This window comes from Pteropus alecto, unplaced genomic scaffold, assembly GCF_000325575.1.
Source record: "Pteropus alecto unplaced genomic scaffold, ASM32557v1 scaffold24, whole genome shotgun sequence".
Lineage (NCBI taxonomy): Eukaryota > Metazoa > Chordata > Mammalia > Chiroptera > Pteropodidae > Pteropus > Pteropus alecto.
Window position 1 is genome coordinate 20,056,385 of NW_006439192.1, and position 21,406 is coordinate 20,077,790.

A 21,406-nucleotide genomic window follows, 5' to 3' on the forward strand; every position below is an offset into this window, starting at 1 on the left:
CAGTAGCTCTAAGATCTTTAATAATAAATATTTTTTTCCTTTGAATTCAGAATATACTGCTGTTTTCAGAATATACTGCACCCCTTTTCTTTTGTCTGTAAAAATAATTTCATTTAAAGGAAAGATGCTTATAAGCATTTACACTCTTAATGTTAACTACTATCTGTAGTGAAACCTGTAGATACAGGTCAGGTTCACTGTACAGTACACAAATAATAAGATCCTGAGTAAGACAGTGTTAATGTTTTGCCTCATCATTGGTTCAGATGGCTTATCAAACACTCTTTAGATTTACAAACCTATCTGCTCAGCTTATCTTCGTTCATCCCTGCCTTTCCCATCAACCCAGTGGCTGGACATTTACTGGGGAGGAGAGTTTAAAATTTACAATCTTAAATTATTCTCTATATTAGAGAATAAAACAAAGCACGTTCTCTATGAGCCACTCTGAAAGCACACACATTACATGAGAGCTTAGCCACGTGCCCTCAGTGTGTCTTTGACACTTGTTGGCACTCCCATTAAGGCAAGCTGCAGGGCAATATACCTTTTTTAAAGGGAGGTAAGGACAGTGGATCAGAGGAGGTTGTACTCAACCTTGAAATACCACATAGAAACCCTCGATAATTGCAGATGGAGTTATCTTGAGGACGAAAGTCTAGGAAGCGGGTAGGCTCAGGGGTATGTAATGTCTAAAGATAGTAGAGGAAGCCTGTAGGAGAGAAAGAACACAAATTCTGTCACCTCCTCAGTTTTGCCTAGAGCTACCTCTGACATTTCAGTTTATTAAAATCATCTTTCAAAGGCAAATATTGAAGGAAAGAGGGAGGAAAGGAGGAAAACTCTCACAAGGCACTTTGTCCTGATAATCAGTTATTACTCAGGAGCTTGCTGTGTCATCTTGGTCACTGAAAAGATCATGGAAATAGACACAGAGGGGTCCCCTCTCTGCCAGTTCACCAAGCCGGTTCACATGAGAATGTGTAGATGTGTTTACGTTGCACTAGACTCTCTGAGTTCTGATACTGGCTGATCCACGTACTGGATGTGTGATCCCAGGAAAGTTAGTGGCCCTGTCTGTGTCCCCACATCCCCCATCCTTACAGAGGAGTAATAGTCCTACCTCACAGGGCCCAGTGGTTGCTCACTAAGTCTTACATCATCTCTTTCCTTTGCCTTTCTTATTGCCTCTTTCTCTCAAATTTGATTAGTTTTACTAATTCAAGCTTAAATTCAATGTATTTTCTTTTGTTCCTTCTTTTATCTGTTTGTGTTAAGTAGAATAGTGGCCTATTCTGAATTATGATGTGTGTGTGTGTGTGTGTGTGTGTGTGTGTGTGTGTGAGAATTATCTAAATTGGGAGATAGATGACATTATGTCTCCCAATGTAAAATTTCATAAAAATAGAAATCATGGTTTGTTGAATCCTGAAATTAAACTGAGGAAATCCTCATCTTTCTCCAAGAGAGATTTTGATATATCTCATACCTGTTTGCTTGCTGTTAATTTTTTTCCTTCAAGGAAACACAGGATTTTAAGTTGGCCGTATTAGTTTTCTTTTGCTGCCTAACAAATTACCACAAATTTCATGGCTTAAAACAATGCCCATTTATTAGCTCATAATTTTGTAGATCAAAAGTCCAGCACAATGTGACTGGGTTCTCTGTTCATTGTATCATAAGGCTGAAATCAAGCTGTTGGCCAGACTGAGTTCTTGTTTAGAGACTGGGGAAAAGCCACTGCCAACTTCATTCAGGTTGTTGCAGAATTCAGTTCCCTGAGGCTGCAGAACTGAAGTCTGTGTTTCTTGCTGTCAGCTGGGCACTGTTCTTTGTTCCTAGTACTCTGAGATCCTTCCCACGTGTCCCTCTCCATCTTTAAGCTAGCAACAATGCTTTGAATTCTCCTTGTGTTTCCAATATTTGTGACTTCCTCTTCCACTAATGGCCAGCGAAATCTCTCTGCTTTTAAAAGGCTCGTGTGATTAGGTTAGGCCCACACAGATCATCTCCCTGTTTTAAGGTCAGCTGTTCCCTATAACATACCCTCGTTGTCGGCATTGGGTCCATCATATTCATAGCCGCGGGGATTATGCAGGGCGTATACACCAGGAAGAGAGGAGTTTGGGGGACATTTAAAAATCTTGCCTGCCACATCTGCTCACCATGCTTTTTGTTGTGTTTGTTTGTTTTGTTTTATATTCCAAGGTTACAGAAGAGAATGGTGAGCAAATGCCCTGTTACTTTGTCATGGTAAGCTTACAAGAAGTTGGAGGTGTTGAAACTAAGAACTGGACGGTCCCCAGAAGGCTCAGTGAGTTTCAGAATTTACACCGGAAACTTAGTGAGGTATGAATACTCATGAACACAAGAGTTAGAATTACTGAGCAGGAAAAGATATATGAGCTCATTTCAATTTTTACCCATAAGGAGACTGATTACTTTTTCTCATTTGCTGTTGAAGCTGGCAAAGGGGCATTTTCAGCCCTGACATTAGAAATTTACTCATAGATCAAACCATCTCGTGTAGTCTCAGTCCTCTTCAGGACGGATAATTGTCTGATCTCCATTGTGAGTGGAGCCCCAGAGAACCCCAGAGCTGAAAAATAATTCACTCCCCAGAGCACTGTGCTTTAGCTGCAGGATCTGGACTATAATCAGAGTGGTTTTGAAGCTGCCAGTTGTGACCTATTAGTGGGTAATGCAATCAATTACGGGTGGCAGCAATAGAATGAGAATAGAATATATTGAATTTCATCACAAAAAGTCGAGTCAGTAAAGTATCATATTGAAAGTACAGACTCTGGAGCCAGTCTGCTCGAGTTTGGATCCTAGATTGACTACTTACTGCTCTATGATCTGGGACTTGTCACTCTGTTTCTTTGTGCCTCTTTCTCCGCATCAGTGAAAAATACAAATATGGATAGCAACTCCTTCCTTGTCTCACAGAGTTATTGTAAGACTTAAGGGAATAAAGGAATACGAAGTATTTAGAAGAATGTATGGCACATAATAAATGTTATGTTATTATTATTAGTAGTAGCAGTAATGAGCATTGTTTCATAGTTTTGTTTCAGTTTTATATGTGTATGTATAGTATATACATAGATATGTCTATACGCATGTGCGTTATGGGTTGCAAAGTAGCATGTATTTCCTGCTGCACGTTTCAGTTAAAATGTTAGAAAGCTACTAATTCATGAACACATGAATTAGTAGCTTTCTAACATGAATTATTTGGTAGATGATGAAAACTGATCCCAGAAAGGTTAATTGACTTATCATAGCGTGTGTGTGTGTGTGTGTATACATATATACATACATACATACATACATACATACATACATACATACATACAGTCGCCAAATCAGGATTAGAACCCAGGTTGTTACTTTCAGTTTCACATTCTGCCACTTCTTTCAGGAACTGCATCTTCTCTAACTCCTCCTAGTGGAGGAAATTGCCCTCTACCCCAGCAATTAAAAAGTTTTTCCATCACTTCTACTTTCATTTAGGTTCAGGAATGAACTCCTACTGATAAAACCCTATGGTCACCTCTCAGACCCTTCTTTTGCAAATGAAATATGGCTGTTTCCTTTAGCTTTTTCTCATAGGGTGATTTTGTAAATCCTTTTAATCACTAACTTCCGAATGCTGTAACTTCTTCAACTGCTTTTAAAAGGCTAGTGGCCAAAACTGGATGTCATGTTAAAGCATTTCTCAAATGGACTACGGTCACCCTAGCAGTGTGGAAAGCAAAATATTGATCTTAATATAAGAATAAAAATCTCCCAAAACTGTTGAGTAAAATTGACACTACAGAAAAATGCATCTTTAGCCTTGTGACAAACCATTATGAAGCCAAATTTTAGTATTAGTCTAGTTGCTGATAAAACGGAAGGAGAAAAAGGAATTTAGGACAGATTTGGAAATAAAATATATGTGGAAAATAAAATGTTCTATGAAAATCAAGAACAATTACATGGAAGCACTAGGAAAAAGAAAGTTTATAAAATTCCATGTCTGTCCTTTGGTCTCATTGTCACTGGTCCTCATCTGTGGCCTGCTTTCTGGGCTCTTTCTTACCCTTGGTATTTCCTATTGTGTGAGTTTTCACTTTTTGAAAGAACCCTTCTTGTTGACAACCGCAACAGGAAGTACCTTTTCAGGTCACTGGTGATTTTAATCTTCCCTTCCAACGCCAACTGCCAATTTCATTTCTCTAAAACTTTACCCTGTATTTGGGCCCTGATTGACATACCCTTCTCGGGTACCTGCTCTTGTACTTGAGGCACTTTAGTGGGTTGCATAGGAAAGGCCAGTTTTTCCCTTTCTGCTACCCGAAGCACTTACTGCTCTTGATACAGGTAACTTGTTACATGCCCTCGCCTGCTATAGCCAGACTGGCAGGGTTGCTGCTGTGACCCTGATGATAACAACAGGAGTGAAAGCGGTGGCAGGCAGACTCCATGTTTATTTACTTTTCGATACCTCTTGATGTCATGAAGCATATTCACATGGTCCTGGAGTCTGAATGAAGGCCAGCGCGTCTGGAAATGGAGGTCATCCGGAGCCTTTGGGATCCATTGGCAGACTGGCAGGGTGCTATGGGAATTGGCAGGAAAGGAACACACTTCAATTTATGGTCAGATGGATCTGGATTTTCATCCTGATCCTCACTGTCTCATATATAAAATAGGAATGATAATAATGCCCAACTCATGGAGCTCTCTCACATGCCAAGCTTCTAGCACAGTGTCTGGCAGAATGCAGGACTTCATCTGCAAAGAAGTCTGTTGTTATTATTTATTAACATATTTTATTATTACTATTGTATTTACATTCTGCAGTTTGTCATTAAAGGCAGTAATAGAGCTACAACTCCAGTTTTTCTTTCTTTCTATTGTCGTCTTTTGTCAACTTTGATAACTTTTTACAGAGATGTTGTAAACAAAACTCAGTCTCCTGTGAGCCCAGTGTCCACATCTAGCCTATTATGCTGCTGTGCATGTTGTGCAAATCCATCCTATCAGCCTGGCTTCAGGATTTCCCCGCTTCTGAGCATTTGTGGGTCTAAGGGTGAGCTTTAGCTTTTTTCACCAAGTGCCCCACTCCTCCAGATTCCTTGAGCCTAGTTAGAACACGTAGGTTTCAAGGTCTTAAATCTCAGAGGAATGAGCACAGGAGAAAGACACTTGGTTTGTTCTAGTTATAATTCTAAATCTCTTTTTAAGATTAAAATGTAATTTCAAGATACTAACATTTAATTTTTCCCCCACAGTGTTTCCCTTCTTTAAAAAAAGTCCAGTTGCCTTCTCTCAGCAAGCTGCCTTTCAAATCCGTAGATCAAAAGTTTATGGAAAAGTCAAAGAATCAATTAAATAAGTTTTTACAGGTAAGCAACTCAGAAGTTTTAGGTATGAGAGGAAAAATTATTTATTTGGGGTTAAACTGCCTTCATGCTAAGAGTTTGCTTCTTTAATTCCTGTTCTCACAGGCCATGCCAGATCCTCAAAATATCTTTTTTTTTTTTTTTTTTTTGATAATTAAAGTGTATTATACATACAGAAAATGCAAACATCATGTGTACGATTTTGTGCGTTTTCACAAACCGAATACTCTGTACTGGTACCAAGTCCAAAAAACAGAATGGTGCTGGTCCTTCCAGCTTCCCCCGTCACTGCTCCCCACTGAAGGGAACCACAGTCCAGACTTCTAACAACTCAGATAGTTACGGTTGTTTTTAAATTTTATATAAACGAATCCTGCAGTACGGACTCGTTCATGTCTGACTTCTTTCATTCAGCATTACATTCATGAGATTCAGAATAGCGCTGTTTTAGTCTAGATCATTCTTTGTCAGTGTTGTGTAGATTTTTCATTGTGTGAATACACTGTAGTCTGTTCCTTCTGCTGTCGATGAGCATTTGTGTCATTTCCATCCAGAGGCTACGTGAAGCATGCCTGTGTAAACTTCTAGGACTTGTTTACTGGTGAATAGATGTAGGGTAATACCTAGGAATTTGGGTTCTTCGGTTTTTAAAAGTGGTTGTAGCAGTTTTTACACTCTCACAGGTAGTGCGTAAGCATTCTGACAGCTCCTCATCCACTCCCACACTTAGCCATTCTGGCGGGGATGGACTGGTATCTCATTGTGCTTTAAATTTGCATTTCTCTGATGACTAATGAAGTTGAGCACCAGCTTATGTATTCGTTGGCCATTTGGATAGTTTCTTTGGTGAAGTGTCTGTTAAAGTAGTGTCTACATTTTTTTTTTTTTTTTTTGTCATGTTGCCTGTCTTTTCCATATCGCTTTGTGGAAGTGGTATGTGGGTTTTGGATGCAAATCTCCTGGCAGACCATGTGTGCTGCACGTCTTTTCTCCCTCTCTGTGGATTGCTTTTTCACTCTCAATGATTTCTTTTTAATGACATCATTAAGAAATTTAGTTTAGTTCTCAAGTGTAGTCTAATTTATCAGTATTTTTTTTCTTTTATGGTTAATGCTTTTTTGTGCTTAAGATTTCTTTGTGTTTGTTAAGAAATCTTTGCCCAAAAATACTCTCCTAATTTCCTCTAAAGGCTTTGTTTACCCTCCGTCTGATTTTAGAGAATGAGGCTAGACAAAGATACGCCGTCCCTAACTGCAACCAGTATTTGTTTTTTCCTTAACTAGGCCCTCAATATTCAAAGTATGGTTAGGTACTCAAACCATGGACTCGGGGGGTCAGGAGAGTAGAACTTTGCCTCGTAAAACACTTTTTGCCTTTGCAGTAGTAGCTAGAAGTCCTGAGACTTTTGATAATGGATATTGTGAAATTTTTAGTAAAGGCTACATTAAAATATAATCATGGAGTCAAAAATATGAATCATAGTAAAATAGATACAGTTAAGCCAGAGTTGCCTTGAAAGTGTTAGCTTCTCTTTTTCTGTCATATATTCATAACATTTTCTTTATCTTTGTCTCATTCTAATATATATGTGTATATATTTGTATATATTTCCCTCATGAAAGGAAATAATTGCACTTTTGAGAAACTTTCCAAGTTTAATTATGGCAGAGCTGGAGTAGAGAATTATTAACGCTTAAATACTCTTAAGGAAAGAATTTAAAACTGAAATATTACCATTTCGTTGCCAATTCAGAATGTCTAGGAAATATTAAACCAACCCAAGCATAGTACCATCATTCAGATGAATTAAAGATCTTGTTTGTGAAACAAATGTGTCTTATTCAAAAGCCAAGATTTTTAAGCTCCAGATGCGTAGCTTTGGTATCCTGCAGCCTCTGCTGTTGGGGAGGGTCTCAGTCTGTCTTTCTGGTCTTCCTAGCCCTTCAGCCACCTTTTCTGTTGTGCCGCAGCGACTGCACTTGTGCCTTCACTTTTAGGGGTGCAGGGAGGGCTCATATGAGCAAATATTGGATTGTTGGTGGTGGAGATGGATTAGTGAGTTCTGCTGTTGTGTCAACAGAAACACACAGACCCTGCTGGTAAGTGCTGCGGGCACGGCTGAGGGCAGGAATATCGGCAGCTAAACCAGATGAAGCAGTGATCTCAAGTGGCCATTTGTCTTTTCATCAAGAGGATTTTAGTCAGGAAATAATAGTTTCAATGGTTTAAATTGACTTTATTTGAAATCAACAAAACAAAAAGACAGCTGACTGAACGGGAGAAGATATTTGCTTGTGATGCATCTGATAAGAGGTTAATATCCAAAATATATAAAGAACTCATACAACTCAACAACAAAAAAACAAACAGTCCAATTAAACAATGGACAGAAGACCTGAACAGATACTTCTCCAAAGAGGAAATACAGATGGCCAATAGACATATGAAAAGATGCTCAAGGTCACTAATTATCAGAGAAATGCAAATTAAAAACACAATGAGATATTACTCATACCTGTCGGAATGGCCATCATCAGTAAATCAAAGAACAACAAGTGTTGGCGAGGATGCAGAGAAAAGGAAACCGTCATACATATATACAATGGAATGTTACTCAGCCATTAAAAAAAATGAAATCCTACCATTTGTAATGACATGGATGGACTGAGAGGTTATTAGGCTGAGTGAAATAAGTCAGAGAAAGATAAATACCATATGATTTCACTTATATGCAGAGTATAAGGAACAAAAGGAACAAACTAATCAAAAACAGACTCACAAATAAAGAGGACAATCTGGTGATGGCCAGAGGGGAGGGGAATTGGGGGGCTGGGAGAAAGAGGTGAAGGGTTAAAGAAGTACAGATTAGTAGCTAGTAGATTATCATGGGGATGGGGAGCACGGCATAGGGAATGCAGTCAGCATTAATGTAATGGCTAGGTGGAGAGCCAGAAAAGAGAAAGAGCAATTAGGGGGATCACTTTATAAACTATGTAAATGTCTAACCAATGTACTGTATACCTGAAATTAATAATAATAATAATAAAAGGCTAGTACACCAAAAAAAAAAGTACTAACTATTCAACATATTTAGGTAGTTACACCAGCTGCAGACAGGAAAAGCAAGATGCAAATATTTAGTCTGAAAGGCAGATATTATTAGGTCCATAGGACCTTCCAGAAGAGTGAATTCCACTGATTGTATGTCTACATGAATGTTTATATTTAAAATGTGGTTCCCTATTGAGGCATATAATATAGCGGATATTTAATAATATAGCTAATTATTATTGGCCATGCCATCACTTATATCATACTTCATTCCTAAGATGGTATGTAGTCATCTTTTCATTCCTCACATACACATCTCACTTATTTTAGTCATTTCTCTCTCAGTGCTCTATCCCACTGCTGGGTATGCATATGCTGTTCCATATGATGCTCCATTACCCACTGAATAGGTATCTTTGATCTTCATGAAAAGAGTAACATGCTCTAAGTGTTTCGGGGGAGGGAGCTGGGAATGGGATTCTGTTCTTGGAGAGCTTAAAAATTATAAAGTCCTAAATATATTTTGCCCCACAGATAAACCTTTGGGAACATTTCTAACTTTTCTGGCATATTTAATTTGGTTATTTTCCTTCAAAATGGAATATAATTTAGGCCAAAGACTTATTAACTCTTAATGATTTCCTTATTTATCTTGATTGTATAAAGTTTGAGACTTACTACTTATCATTTCCTACTATTTTATAAAATAATGTTGGAGTATAGGTTAGCTAAAGGAAATCCATTTAGGGGGAGAATATCTCACTGTTTCTAATCCACCCTCACATACAACTGAACATTTAATATTCTGAAAAAGAAAAAAGGACATATGTATGGGGCTCAGGGGCCAGGGAAGGCAGTAGTAACACCAGCTATCTATCCACCTGAATCTCCTTCCCTACATCTGAGGCAGAACCTGCCTGTCTTCAGACCAGTCTTCTACAGGATACATGGAGCTGACAGCTGCTGGAATGCTATGGCGCCCCTTGACACCCCCCCACTTCTAGTCCCAGTGTGGCAGTACTGGGTGCTGTCAGAGGTGCTTTTCTAGGGAGGATCATAGAGTTTTTCAGAGTTCAGCCTTCGTCTGAACACATCTAATGTGAACATTATGGACCAACTCCCCTGGGATTAGACCTTAACCTCTTCTATTACCCCAGTTTCCGTTATCAGAAGCACAGTGTGCTCCCCAGTGTTCCATCTCCTCCAAGGGGATTACATCATATATGGAGCAACATTTATCATTGCTTTATTTATTTCTAAGCTCTGCATCTTTTAATACTAGACATTTAAACCTTATGGTCACACTGTTAATTTTACTGTCTTATCTATCAGTTGCACTTGCTTGTACATGAACTAACTTGATTGATGTTCTCCTATCCTCTCTACTAAGGCCAGATAAGTACATAAAGAACTTTAGGAAATTTCTAGTTTAAGGGCCAACAAAAAACAGTTATATAATGATGTAAACAAGCACTTCTTGGAAGGTGGCAGCAGAGTGAAACAAAGCTATTGCCAGGCGGGCAGTGCCACGATGTGACAACTCAAAGTTCTTTTTTCAGCTGACGTACAAAGTCTAAATGTAGCCATAAAAGAGCGATAGAGTGTATCCTTGTGTAATGTACAAATATGTAAGTTGTTCAAACACAGGTAGATGCAAGTTTCAAAGTTGGTGCTCCCTGGATCTGTAAGCTGTGTGCAAAGTTAGAATTTTTTGTTGCACTAAACAGTGCCAACCAGAGTAACTTCTATTGTCTGCATAATATCTCCAACAAGCAGAATGAGTAGGGCATTCCAACCCACCTACAGAGGATGGTTTGCCCTGGTAATCACTGAGAATTGATCTGACATATTTTATTTCAGGGGGAAAGGGAAGTGGCTTTAGGTTCAGAATTATGATGAGAGTAAAATATCTTGGTTGCCTAGACTTGTGGCTCCCGCAGCACAGACCTATTCCCGTATAGGAGTAATTAATCCTCTGTCTTCCACAGAATCTGCTTTCAGATGAAAGACTGTATCAGAGTGAAGCACTTTATGCCTTTTTGAGCCCTTCTCCTGACTACCTCAAAGTTATTGATGTGCAGGGGAAAAAATCCACTTTTTCATTATCCTCATTTTTGGAAAGACTTCCTCGTGACTTCTTCTGCCATCAAGAGGTGAGCCGCATCATTTTTTAGCATATATCAGTGAATGTCTTTTCAAAGGTCATTTAAAGTAACAGCTGTGTGTCAAAGCATGCTGCTAATGGGGAAAAGGCAAAGACATCCTTTTTCAGTTACTATCGCTGTCATATTTTGGACACCTTCTTGTGCTCTCCACAAGCCACTTGGATGTGTTAAGATACAGAAACGAAAGGAATGATAACAAGGTAGGTGAGTGAAATGTGGATGGGGAGTTCTTCGGAGCCCCTCTCCATAAGGTGGACTAGACAGTCCCTGGGGAAGGGACTGTCATTATGGAGGTGTTGGACTTTACATTGAAGGAGAAGAGGCTGTGTTTGGGAAACAGTCGGTGCAGTGTTGGACGACAGGGGAGAGTTTTTCAGTGGGCTAATGGATGGTTAGGCAGAGAGTGGGAGGGGCAAGGATCAGCCATGCTGAGGAGTTTTGACTTTATTCTCAGGGAATGGAAGGCCATGGAATATTTTGAAGCAAGATGAATCTAGCAGTAATACGTATGGGAAGAGGAATGAAATAGAGACTGCGGACATTTGTGATCTTATATTCTTGACCTCAGGCTTCTCTCTAGAGTAAGCTCCTAATGCACGTTTAGGCCACCGAAGGCCCTTGTTTGACTCTCCAGCAAATTGCACAAGACCCCCTCTGAAATTTGGCGTCTCCTTAGTTTGTTGTCAAATGCCCCTCCCTCTTCCTCAGGATTGGTTTAATGAGCTTGGATAGAAGGAACTGATGATGAAAAGGAATGTGCTGTGTGACTGCATTCTGAGCTGGGAGGAGAAATCGTTGCATAACATAGAGCAGATCCACAGCAGCATTCAGGTCAATGTGTAAACCCGCCCTCTCTCTGCTTTTCTCATGGCTGTCTGTGTAATGTCTTGCTATACTTGGCTAGTTTACCTCCTTTACCTCCCGTTTAGTCCCAGACCCTGTGGAATTTACATTCTGGCTCAATTGCACTATAAAATTATTCTCTGAAGCGTGGGTGCCGGTCAGCGGCTTCCCTTCAGTCTTCACCTTTTTCAGCCTCCTCGCAGCGTTTGATGTTGCTGGACTTCTTGCAAAGCTGAGAAGTTCTAGGGAACTCCTATTGCCTCTGTGGCTTCTCAGTCCTTTCCTTGCTCATCCAGTCCCCCCAGAGACCTGTCATTGGCCCTTGCCTTGGTCCCACAACTTCAGCTGTTACTTCTCTGCAGACATTAGGGTGAACTTTCTCAGTTGTCCTCCCACTACCTAATGTTCGTGCCTTTATCACAGCACCTCACCGACTTGTAGAAACAGGTTTGTGAATGTTTGTCAGTCTCCCAGAGAGCTGTGGGCCACCGAAAGTCTGGGTCCACATCGTGCTCATTGGCACTAGCCTGGCGCCTGGCACATAATGAGTTTTGAACTAAAACGCTGATATGCAGATCAGGAAATGAGACTAGCTGAAGTACAGAATAAAATCTTGACTCAGAGCTTTAAAAATAAATTGCTTTAAAATACATGTTTTTAAAAACAGTGAATTTAAATCATTTAAGTTAAAAAGACTTACTTTTAAAACTCAAAATGGTCAGAAAACTATTTTGATGTCTACTGATTTCAGCCCTTATTAATAGTGACAGAGGTTTTTAAAAATTATTTTAAACCTTGAATAAGGCTTTAAGATCAAGCTTTTCCCTGAGAGTAGATACATTTCACCCTCCTTATTGAAAATGCATAGATATCTGCGTGTACAAGAATTGAATATGAAATATGAGCACATAGTTTGGAATTTACACTTGAAAAAGAACAATTCCGTCAACTTCCTTGGATAAGTGACCTGCTTCCTATTACTTTTCTGTACCCCCAGGAAGAGATAGAGGAGGACAGTGACCTGTCGGATTATGGAGATGATGTGGATGGCAGGAAAGATGCCTTGGCTGAACCATGTTTCATGTTGATTGGGGAGATTTTTGAACTTCGAGGAAGTAAGCCTCTTGGTTATTATTTAGTTTTTGTTTTTTGGTTTTTTTTCTGGTTAAGTGGTTACACACACACACACACACACACACACACACACACACACACACACTATCTCTTTATTCCTGAATCAGACATGTATTTATATTCATTCATTCAGCAAATACTTCGAAGGGCCAAGCAGATACTATGATAGGATCTGAGGTTACAATCCTAAGACAGGTATCATCTCTGTACTTAGAGAACTTAGGGTCCTGATTTATCTTGCATCACGTCCCTCTGAATACAGAAGGGTAGAATGCTTTGAATTTATTTTTTTGTGCTTTAGCATAGTCTTATTGCTTTATCACCAAAACGTATAAAAAAATAATTTTACATAGCAGAGGAACAGCCCTGTTCTTAAAGGTGAGGTTTGGGTGTTAAGATAGTTTTATTGCCAGGGACTCAGAAATGTCTCAGCCCTGCTTTTTAACCACCTTTCTTTCCCCAGAGGAGTGGTTTTTAATGGAGGGGTGGGGAATTTTGTCCTCCAGGGAGCACCTAGTGATATCTGGAAATATTTTGGTTGTCACAATTTGGGGGATGGTGCTACTGGCATCCAGGGGGTGTAGACCAGGGATGCTGCTAAACTTCCCACGATGTGCAGGAGAGCCCCTCACAACGAAGACTTAGCCTGCCCCCAATGACGATAGTGCCAAGGTTGAGAAATCCTACCTAGTAGTTCTTGAGGGAGATCTACTTAGAATAAACTAGAGCAAAAATAGGAACAAAACACTATTTTGTTAAGATCCACACAAGTGCCTCTCTCCTAAAGTAGTACTTGGGTGAAAGGTCAGACTGTACCACTTGGCTTAGTGTTGAATCCTGAATGGGACTCTCTGCCCATCTACACTGTCTACAGCCCCCCAGGACTATAATTCATGAGACCAGTATACTTGGTCATACTTGGAGCCTCAGTTCTAGCTAGAGGTATGATGGTACCTAAAGGTTTAACCAAATCATCCAGAAGAGGAAGCAAGTAAGAGGAGCAAGGGTTTGCAAGGCTTCAGAATGCCACCAACTAACAAAATGTTGACCTGTGACTGTCCTGGGCTGTGTCCACTCCGATTAGTATCTTTTCCCTTGGGGCAAAGGAGATGGGATGGGAATTGGTCTTATATAGGAGGGGGCTGTGCATCCCTTCTTATTTATATATCCCTTAACATGTCACTTAACGAATGATTAGCAGATGAAACTTGAAGAAATCTTCAAGTGCTCTTATATGATGGAATAGCATGCAAACATTAAAGATCATTTCAGATGAAAAAGCTATAGTTGTTGCATATTTTAGACACTTTAAGATACATACTGTTGTTTGACTTGATTCAGTATAGGCAAGAAAAATGATAACTCCACCTAAAGTCTGACTCTTCCTCAGTGAAATCTGGCCCATCAAATTATAAATCCTTTTTATTTCCCATAGAGTTGATAAGAATGAGGAAGCACCATCTTAGCCTTTTATCAGTGTGTTCTTTGCAATACGGACATTAAGAGACATGGTAGATGAGACAGAACCAGTCAGGGCAGGAGTAAGACTCAAAATCTGTCTTTGCAACATGCATTTCCTTCATCACATTCTTGCTCAGAAGCATATTTGTGTTTGCTGGTGACATTTCAGAGGGAAAAAAATAGAACATCATTGTAATGAGATGTGATATCTTTGCCATCAGCAAAATCCTAGTGTTGCTGCAGCTGCCTCTGTGGCTTTGAACAAATGAGTCCTTGGAACGAATAATGGGGCTATTTTGTATATGGGTGGGGGTAGGGGTGGGGAAGGACAAGAACAAGTAGTAGAGTGAGGAGGTATCAGTATTGGGAGAGAATTTGGAGCACAGCCATTTTCGGTTCTTGCTCTAGTTCAGTATATAGAAAGGGACCAGTAATATAGACAGCTTTTTCAAAAATTTATAACCAATCACTTGGCTGACAGGCATTCTTTCCTGACAGTTGCACATGTCCTCAAACCCTCTGGGTCTGAGCTGCCTGTCTCCTGCCCTAGAAAGGCAGAATGAAGTTATCATCACTGACAGAATGCTCCCCCAGCCTAAATGCCAGCCTCAAATGAACAAGTGTACAAGCTGGCAGCATGCTCTGAATTCCACCAAAAATTTAAGGCATATTTACGGTATGGCCCTGACTCCAAAACTTGACTCTTGAAGAATTAATGACACAACTTTAACTGGACATTTAGATCCATTAAAAAACTTAGAAAATGACCTTAGAATGTTTTGAAGTCTTGTACCAAGTCTGTGTGAATTGTTGAGTTTTGTTTGTGTGGTTTCCCTTGTACAGCAGTGTTTGTGAATTTACTCCTTTTAGGTTTTCTTACTGGTGCAGGAGCCCTGAGAACTCTTGGCTCCATCATAACCAAGTCTGAATTTGCTCATGTGTCATTAGCTAAACATTTCAATGAATGGAGGTGAATAAGTGGGAAATTAGGTTTATATTCCAATTTGCAGACCTAAAATATCCTCATGGTGTTTTTTTGTTTTTTTGTTTTTTGCCTTCTTTTTTGGTTTATATTCATATTCTGCACCTATAAAAATGTGTCTCCGAGTTTAATAAAAGTTTAGATCTGTAGAACCCTTCACAATGCTCTTTCACACAAAATATTGCCAAGATCCTCAGAGCAAAAATAGCACATGTTAATACTGTTCTTTTCCAGATGAGGAAACCGAGGCTCAGAAAAGGTGACGTATACCCAGCTGCTCTGGGCAGCGGCACTGGAGAGCCCTAATTCACATCTCACTCAAGATTCTGGCTCTTCGAGGTTCACCTTTCTTCCCCTAAAGGCACAAAGTATATAAAAGTACATGATGAACTACAAACTGCTACTCAAACGGGAGTAGTTAGACCCATCAATTCATTAATATTTCAAAATATTTGTCAACATCTGACTACACGTTTCTCATTCAGACGAACGAGTGTGTTAGAAAATTGGGTTCAACGAGCCAGACAGAAATCTAAAATGGGAATTACACTACCTGCTAGTGGAAAACAGACATGTTGTCAGTAGCCCAGGGACATATGAAGTAAAGTATTATTTCCACTTGCTGGCTCAGCTGTTGTTTAGGCGTTGGAAAGCTGTAAAAACTCTTAAGTTTCATCTTATCAGTTGCTCGGTAGAAAATGAAAGCTTAGTTAGAAAAATTTTCCTAGGCAGAAGTTTGCTAACCTAGACCCAAATTCTGTAAATATCATAGCCCTGATGTGGTGTCAGAACTCAGATTGAGTTAAGTGGTAAGATTTATGCTAAGAAAATGTCATACTTGTGGTATCCTGTGATAATACTTTTCCTCTGACTTACATTTTAGTGTTTAAATGGGTGAGAAGAACATTAATTGCTCTCGTTCAGGTCACTTTTGGAAGAACCATCAACAAGTGAGTTACACAAAATTAATATTTGAATTCATGCCTACTCTGTCTTAATATTCAAACTACCTGTGATATAATAGCCAGTGATATCTCTAACTGAAGATATTTTATTTTCTTTTTGTTTCTGATAACGATTCTAAGATTGGAATAGGATACAGATTTCTGAAAGAATTTCTCCCACAGAATGCATGGTGAACTAAATGAGAAAGGCTCAAGTTAGTTCCGGCATTCTGGCTGATGAGGGTCAGAAGATTCTGTTTATAAAGTTCTCTTTTGATTGTAATGACTGGTTTGAGTATCTTGGGCACAGTGTTTTTATATAACATGATGCGAATCAGGTGAAGGCTTAGACTCTAAGCCAGAATGAAAGTAAGATGAGCTTCACATGGCAATTATGTACTTGGAAATGAAAACCATGTATTTTTTCTAGAATTGGGTGACATTAACATGGTAATTCCTCTAGATAGTTAAATATCTGAGTTTCCATCAGGGGTGTGTGTATGTATCATATAACACTATTATAAGCCATATATATTTTAATATTACATTATCCATATACATAAAAGTTTAACTCCATAACCATTATTCTTCAGGAGATAAACATTATAGCTTTCCTGCAAAATAAAAATGTGAGTCAACTGCTAAAAATAAGGGGGAGAAACACTTTTTTGTACAGCAACTATGTTTTAAGATGAAGTTAATCAAATTTTTCCAATTGAAAGACTAATTTAATTGTCAAACATGAAAGGTTAATAAGATAGTTTTATCATATAAATTTTATAAATTTATATATAATTAAACATAAAAGAACATATTATTTTTTTATTCATTTGCAAATAGAATATATTTGCCTTGTGGTCATAAACAAAAGTTCTTCTATTTCTAAAATATAAAAAAAAATAGTGGTTTCTTTGAGTTAATATCCTAGGATTTTGTTTTAATCACAAAAATGGCCTGTTTATAATTTATAATTTCAGTCTAAGGCAAACCTCTTAACCTTAGCATTGACAGACTTTGGATAAAAAATTTCCAGAATGGCCCTATTTTTCTCTGTACTCCAGACTCGCTAATTTATTTTCCTTTTCAGTTTCAGCAAATCATTCATACTTTCCTTGCTCCTATTTACTATATCGACTCTTAGTTACAAAATGAGCAGCTGCAGTTTGTGAGTGGTGAATACACTTGTCAATTATTTTCACAGGGCTGGAGGAGAGACTCATGTAGAGAATTTTCAATGGGCTTTCTATCAGGTAGAGGAATTATGGAGCCCCCCGGCCCTTTGCTTTTTTGCCCTTAGCACATGATGACACATCATAAAAATAAGCAGCAACACAATATGTGCCTCTTGCCATGTACCAACTATAACTCCACATACCAGAATTGCTTGAAAAGTTTCCTGTGGTTTTGGCTAATAGAAAGGCAGACCTAAACTGATAGAGAATACTTAAGTGATGGCCTTTGGTGAGAGTCACTTACCTGATTTTAAATTGCAAATGAGATTTTCTTTCTTTACTGCTTTATGTAGAGTAACCCAAAGCAAGACTACAGGAAACATAAGATGTCTGCCTTTTTATGTAATTTTTTCCCAAGCAGGCAGGCAGGTTCTCTCTTAAAGCAGAAGCCCCATTAAATTAGTAAAATTATTTTATTTGGTTTAGATATGAGTTGCACAGTTCTAGGCAATACATGGAAGTATCTTAGACATACAGTTACAAACAATTAACATAGTTTTGACTCAGTTTAGACTTCAGTAGTGACTGGCCACTGTGCAAAGTACTGGGCTTGAAACATTTATTTCAGATACTAATTTCTAAAAACTTTACAGTGTTCCTTTAAAAATTTGGTTGAGAAGTCAGATTCTTAAAAGTGCTTTTTAATTCATTATTACTTATGAATTGAGTTTAAAAGTTCAGGTCTTTCTGTTACTAACAGTCTAAAATGATTCTTTTCCTGCTCCCAACCTCACAATTACTCTTGGCTCTTTGAACTGTGTTTACTTATCATAACAGCAGAAATCCTGTAATTGGTTAGAATTTGACTAATAACTGATGAAATAGGGTTGCGTGGAAGACTTGGGTAACTAGATAAAAGCCCTTTATTTCTAACTGTGCAAGTCAAATATCTGCCCAGTTTTCATTTCCATGGAAATGTGAAATGGCTAGAGAGCAGTGTATCTTTCCAGAGTCCTTTACTTTGTTGTGAGAAGAGGTCATCTTTTTTGCCTTTGCCTCGTGAGCATGTGAGATGCATATCCTGGGTCAGAGAACTCTCTGCCCAGCTTCATCTGACATAGCAACACCAAGAGACAGCTAGGGAAAACGCTTGGTTCTCCCCCAGGACTTCAGGAGCTCAGGGACGTTTTTTCCAGACCACTTTTAACAATCTTTAAATGAACTTATGTTTTCGGTTGATACCGCTTCATGGAGAAATTAGTGTATTAAGTACCATGCACATTTAGAGTAGTTGCAAGCTTCAAACAAACCAGTCAATCTCCTCTCAGTTCTTGTCTTTATAGATTGAAAGATACTACATGACAATCATTTGGAGAAGTCAGTACCAATGAAAATGTAAGCTTTAGGAATAAATGGTCATTCAGTATTACAAAAACAAACAAACACAACTTTCAGAACCAGGGTTTAAAAATCCAATTCCTAGTTTATTCATCAAACATTTATACCCGGCTGTATCTTAACCTACCCATCGATAAATGCCTTTTGAGAATAGAGTATAAAAATTTTTTTAAACCTCATCCAAGAAATAATTTTCTCTTAAAAGACAAATTCGGGATACAGTGAACTGGATTTTCAGTGAGCAAATGTTCGTTTACTACATCACCGTTTTCCGGGATGCTTTTTGGCCACATGGGAAATTGGCACCACCAACCAAAATCAGAAGCGAAGAAGAAAGCCAGGAAACAAAACAGAGAGCACAGCAGAAGCTACTTGAAAACATTCCAGGTGAGGCCTGGGTTCTGATCCTGCGGAGCAAGTACAGAGATAGAAAGGGAATGTTAGCTCACTTAACCTAAATGTTCTTCGTTTATGTCTCTCAAGAAACAGTGTTTACAATGAAAAAAAAATAATCACTCTTTTTTTCTTTTAAATTATGTCTTGCCCCTTGCTAAGAAATTACACCGAGGATCCTGAACAAGAACAGTACTGGTTATAATACTTTAACTAGAAAAATGTTTCAGAACAGCTAATAAATTTTGTGCTTTAAAAATCCTACTAAAGTACACTGTTTTGAGAGCTTAATTTTTAATTGGGTAGCAATGTATTAAAATCATAGTTTGTATAAGTGCCTTATAAGGTTGAAAAATTCTAAATAAACTTGTTTTCTCTTTAAACATTTGAAAAAACTGATCATGTTTCTCATGCCTTGGTGTCCTTATTTATTCTGTACATATCATGTAATATCTCCTTCACTGAATGTCTGAGCATGTGGACTTTATCAATAATAGCAACAGAATATAAACTTAATTTTTCAGATATGCTTCAGAGCCTCGTTGGACAGCAAAATGCCCGTCATGGAATAATAAAAATATTCAATGCACTGCAAGAAACAAGAGCCAATAAGCATCTGTTATATGTGAGTAATTTAAAGCCTACCAAAGAGTTAACTATTTCTTCAATTTTACATTTCTAGTCACATATAAGGGTAGATTTTAATTCTTTATATTCTTAATCATTCTTATTACTTGTATCTCTCAACCCATTTTCTCTGCTTCATTTTTGTCCGTTCAATTTGGTTGGGAGAAAAAAAGAGAGCAAAGAAAAAAGTGCCCCTGGTGGATGCATCATCCTCACTCTCTCATATTATTTGTCTCTCTTGACTTTTGATGTCCAACATTTCTGTATGTTCGGTTTTGCTCGGCTTTTTTTTTTTAACATACTTTTTCCCAGTCATCTGATTGTAGCAATATTAAATATTGTCGATGGTTTGATATTGGTAAAGAGACCATGAAATAACTATTAATTCCATCTGTTTGAGAGTAACTTGCTCACTGAGAAAATCTCAGACCTAAAATGGGACTTTTCTCTTAAATGTAGAGTTATTTGAGTAAATCCTTAGAGAAAAAACATTTTTCTACTCTTTTTGTCTTCTTTCTTGGTTCAGGTGCTGATGGAACTGCTGCTAATTGAATTGTGTCCTGAGCTGAGAGCTCATTTAGATCAACTTAAAGCTGGTCAAGTTTGAAGCTGCACAAATAAACCACCAGAGAAATGTCTGTGTAATAATAGACATGAAACATTTTCCTCTTTTCCACAGAGGGTTTGACTGAGAACAAAATTGATTTTTATTTTAGTTACCTCCCTCTAGTTTTATGTGAAGTAAGCAGAAATGGGGGCGGAGAGGGCAGACTTGATGCTGTAGTAGGCAACGGAAAAAAAGACTTCTGTTAATTATTGGGTTTTATTTTAATAAGAATATAAATACTTTAGAGTTCAATATACTGATTGAAATACAAATGTTAATATGTGTTAAGAGCCTAGGAAATATTTTAAATATTTATGAGAACAGTTTTGTTTTAAAATGAAGAACTATGAATATTGTACAGTTAATTTCCTCGTTGAGGATTCTGAACATTCCTATATTATTTCATGTGACTGAACATTGTTGTGCAATGCTTTGTGTAAAGTTATTGTGAAAATTTTATTGTCTTTATTTTTACCAAAGATTTCCCATAGTTTTAAGCATTTGAAGCAATAAAATATAAAAATGAATCCTAGAGTTCTATGATATTTAAGATGCTTATATCTCAACAAAAAAAAAAGAGTTGAAACACTTCAGGCAGTTCAAATATTTATCAAGTGCCTTTTCTGCAGAAAACATTGTGTATGTAGGTATTTATGCAAGGAAATGTAAACTTTGCTGCCTTTCTCCAGACACAGAATGAGTATGTGAAAAATAAGATTTTAATGTGAATGAGAAGAGCCAAATCAGTGCTTGAAATGATGCGTTAGGGAGGCAGGATGTGAGCTGAACTTTGAAGGATGAGTGGGAATGAGAGAGGGGAACAGAAGGTGGGGGGAAGTTACTTTGGGGAGTTTGAGGACATGATTATATCATCAAGTCTTGTAGACTGGTAGGGGCACTAGGTGAGATCCAGGGTATGGATGTTTTGCTATTAATACTGGCCCCACTATTAATGGACAATTCAATCAATTTTCCTGTGTTTTGGCATCTATTATGCAGTAATAATAAAACACTTTCCTCTCTCTAACCTCCAAGAATATTGAAAACAAAACAATTAGTAGGCAGGAATTCAGTTTGAATCTATGAAAGAAAACTTCTATCTACAAGCAGTATTGACTATATCATTGATAGATCATATCTGCCAAGTTCTTGATGTGAAACAAAAGTTCTGAAAGATAAATGATTAAACATTAGTAAACCAGATTTTATCTTTGCGATTCTTATAGTTTCAGCTCT

General features: G+C 38.1%; 2 protein-coding genes across 4 annotated transcripts in view; one reads left to right on the plus strand and one right to left on the minus strand.

Moving 5' to 3' along the window:
- Nucleotides 1–20,699, plus strand: part of SNX25 (sorting nexin 25) — a 104,513-nt gene extending 83,814 nt beyond the window's left edge. For 2 of the 3 annotated variants that reach the window (XM_015592787.2, XM_006916384.3), the window contains 8 exons: nucleotides 2,209–2,349; nucleotides 5,283–5,396; nucleotides 10,433–10,597; nucleotides 12,450–12,567; nucleotides 15,913–15,979; nucleotides 18,749–18,930; nucleotides 19,461–19,561; nucleotides 20,090–20,699. In XM_015592787.2, the coding sequence (XP_015448273.1) occupies nucleotides 2,209–2,349; nucleotides 5,283–5,396; nucleotides 10,433–10,597; nucleotides 12,450–12,567; nucleotides 15,913–15,979; nucleotides 18,749–18,930; nucleotides 19,461–19,561; nucleotides 20,090–20,170 (969 nt within the window). In that variant the 3' untranslated portion in view covers nucleotides 20,171–20,699. The remainder of the gene's footprint in view (nucleotides 1–2,208; nucleotides 2,350–5,282; nucleotides 5,397–10,432; nucleotides 10,598–12,449; nucleotides 12,568–15,912; nucleotides 15,980–18,748; nucleotides 18,931–19,460; nucleotides 19,562–20,089) is intronic. The other variant, XM_025049878.1, reaches the window with a different exon arrangement.
- Nucleotides 18,868–21,406, minus strand: part of LRP2BP (LRP2 binding protein) — a 28,799-nt gene continuing 26,260 nt past the window's right edge. The window contains exon 10 of the mRNA XM_025049881.1: nucleotides 18,868–18,950. The gene's annotated coding sequence lies outside the window, so the exon portion shown is untranslated. The remainder of the gene's footprint in view (nucleotides 18,951–21,406) is intronic.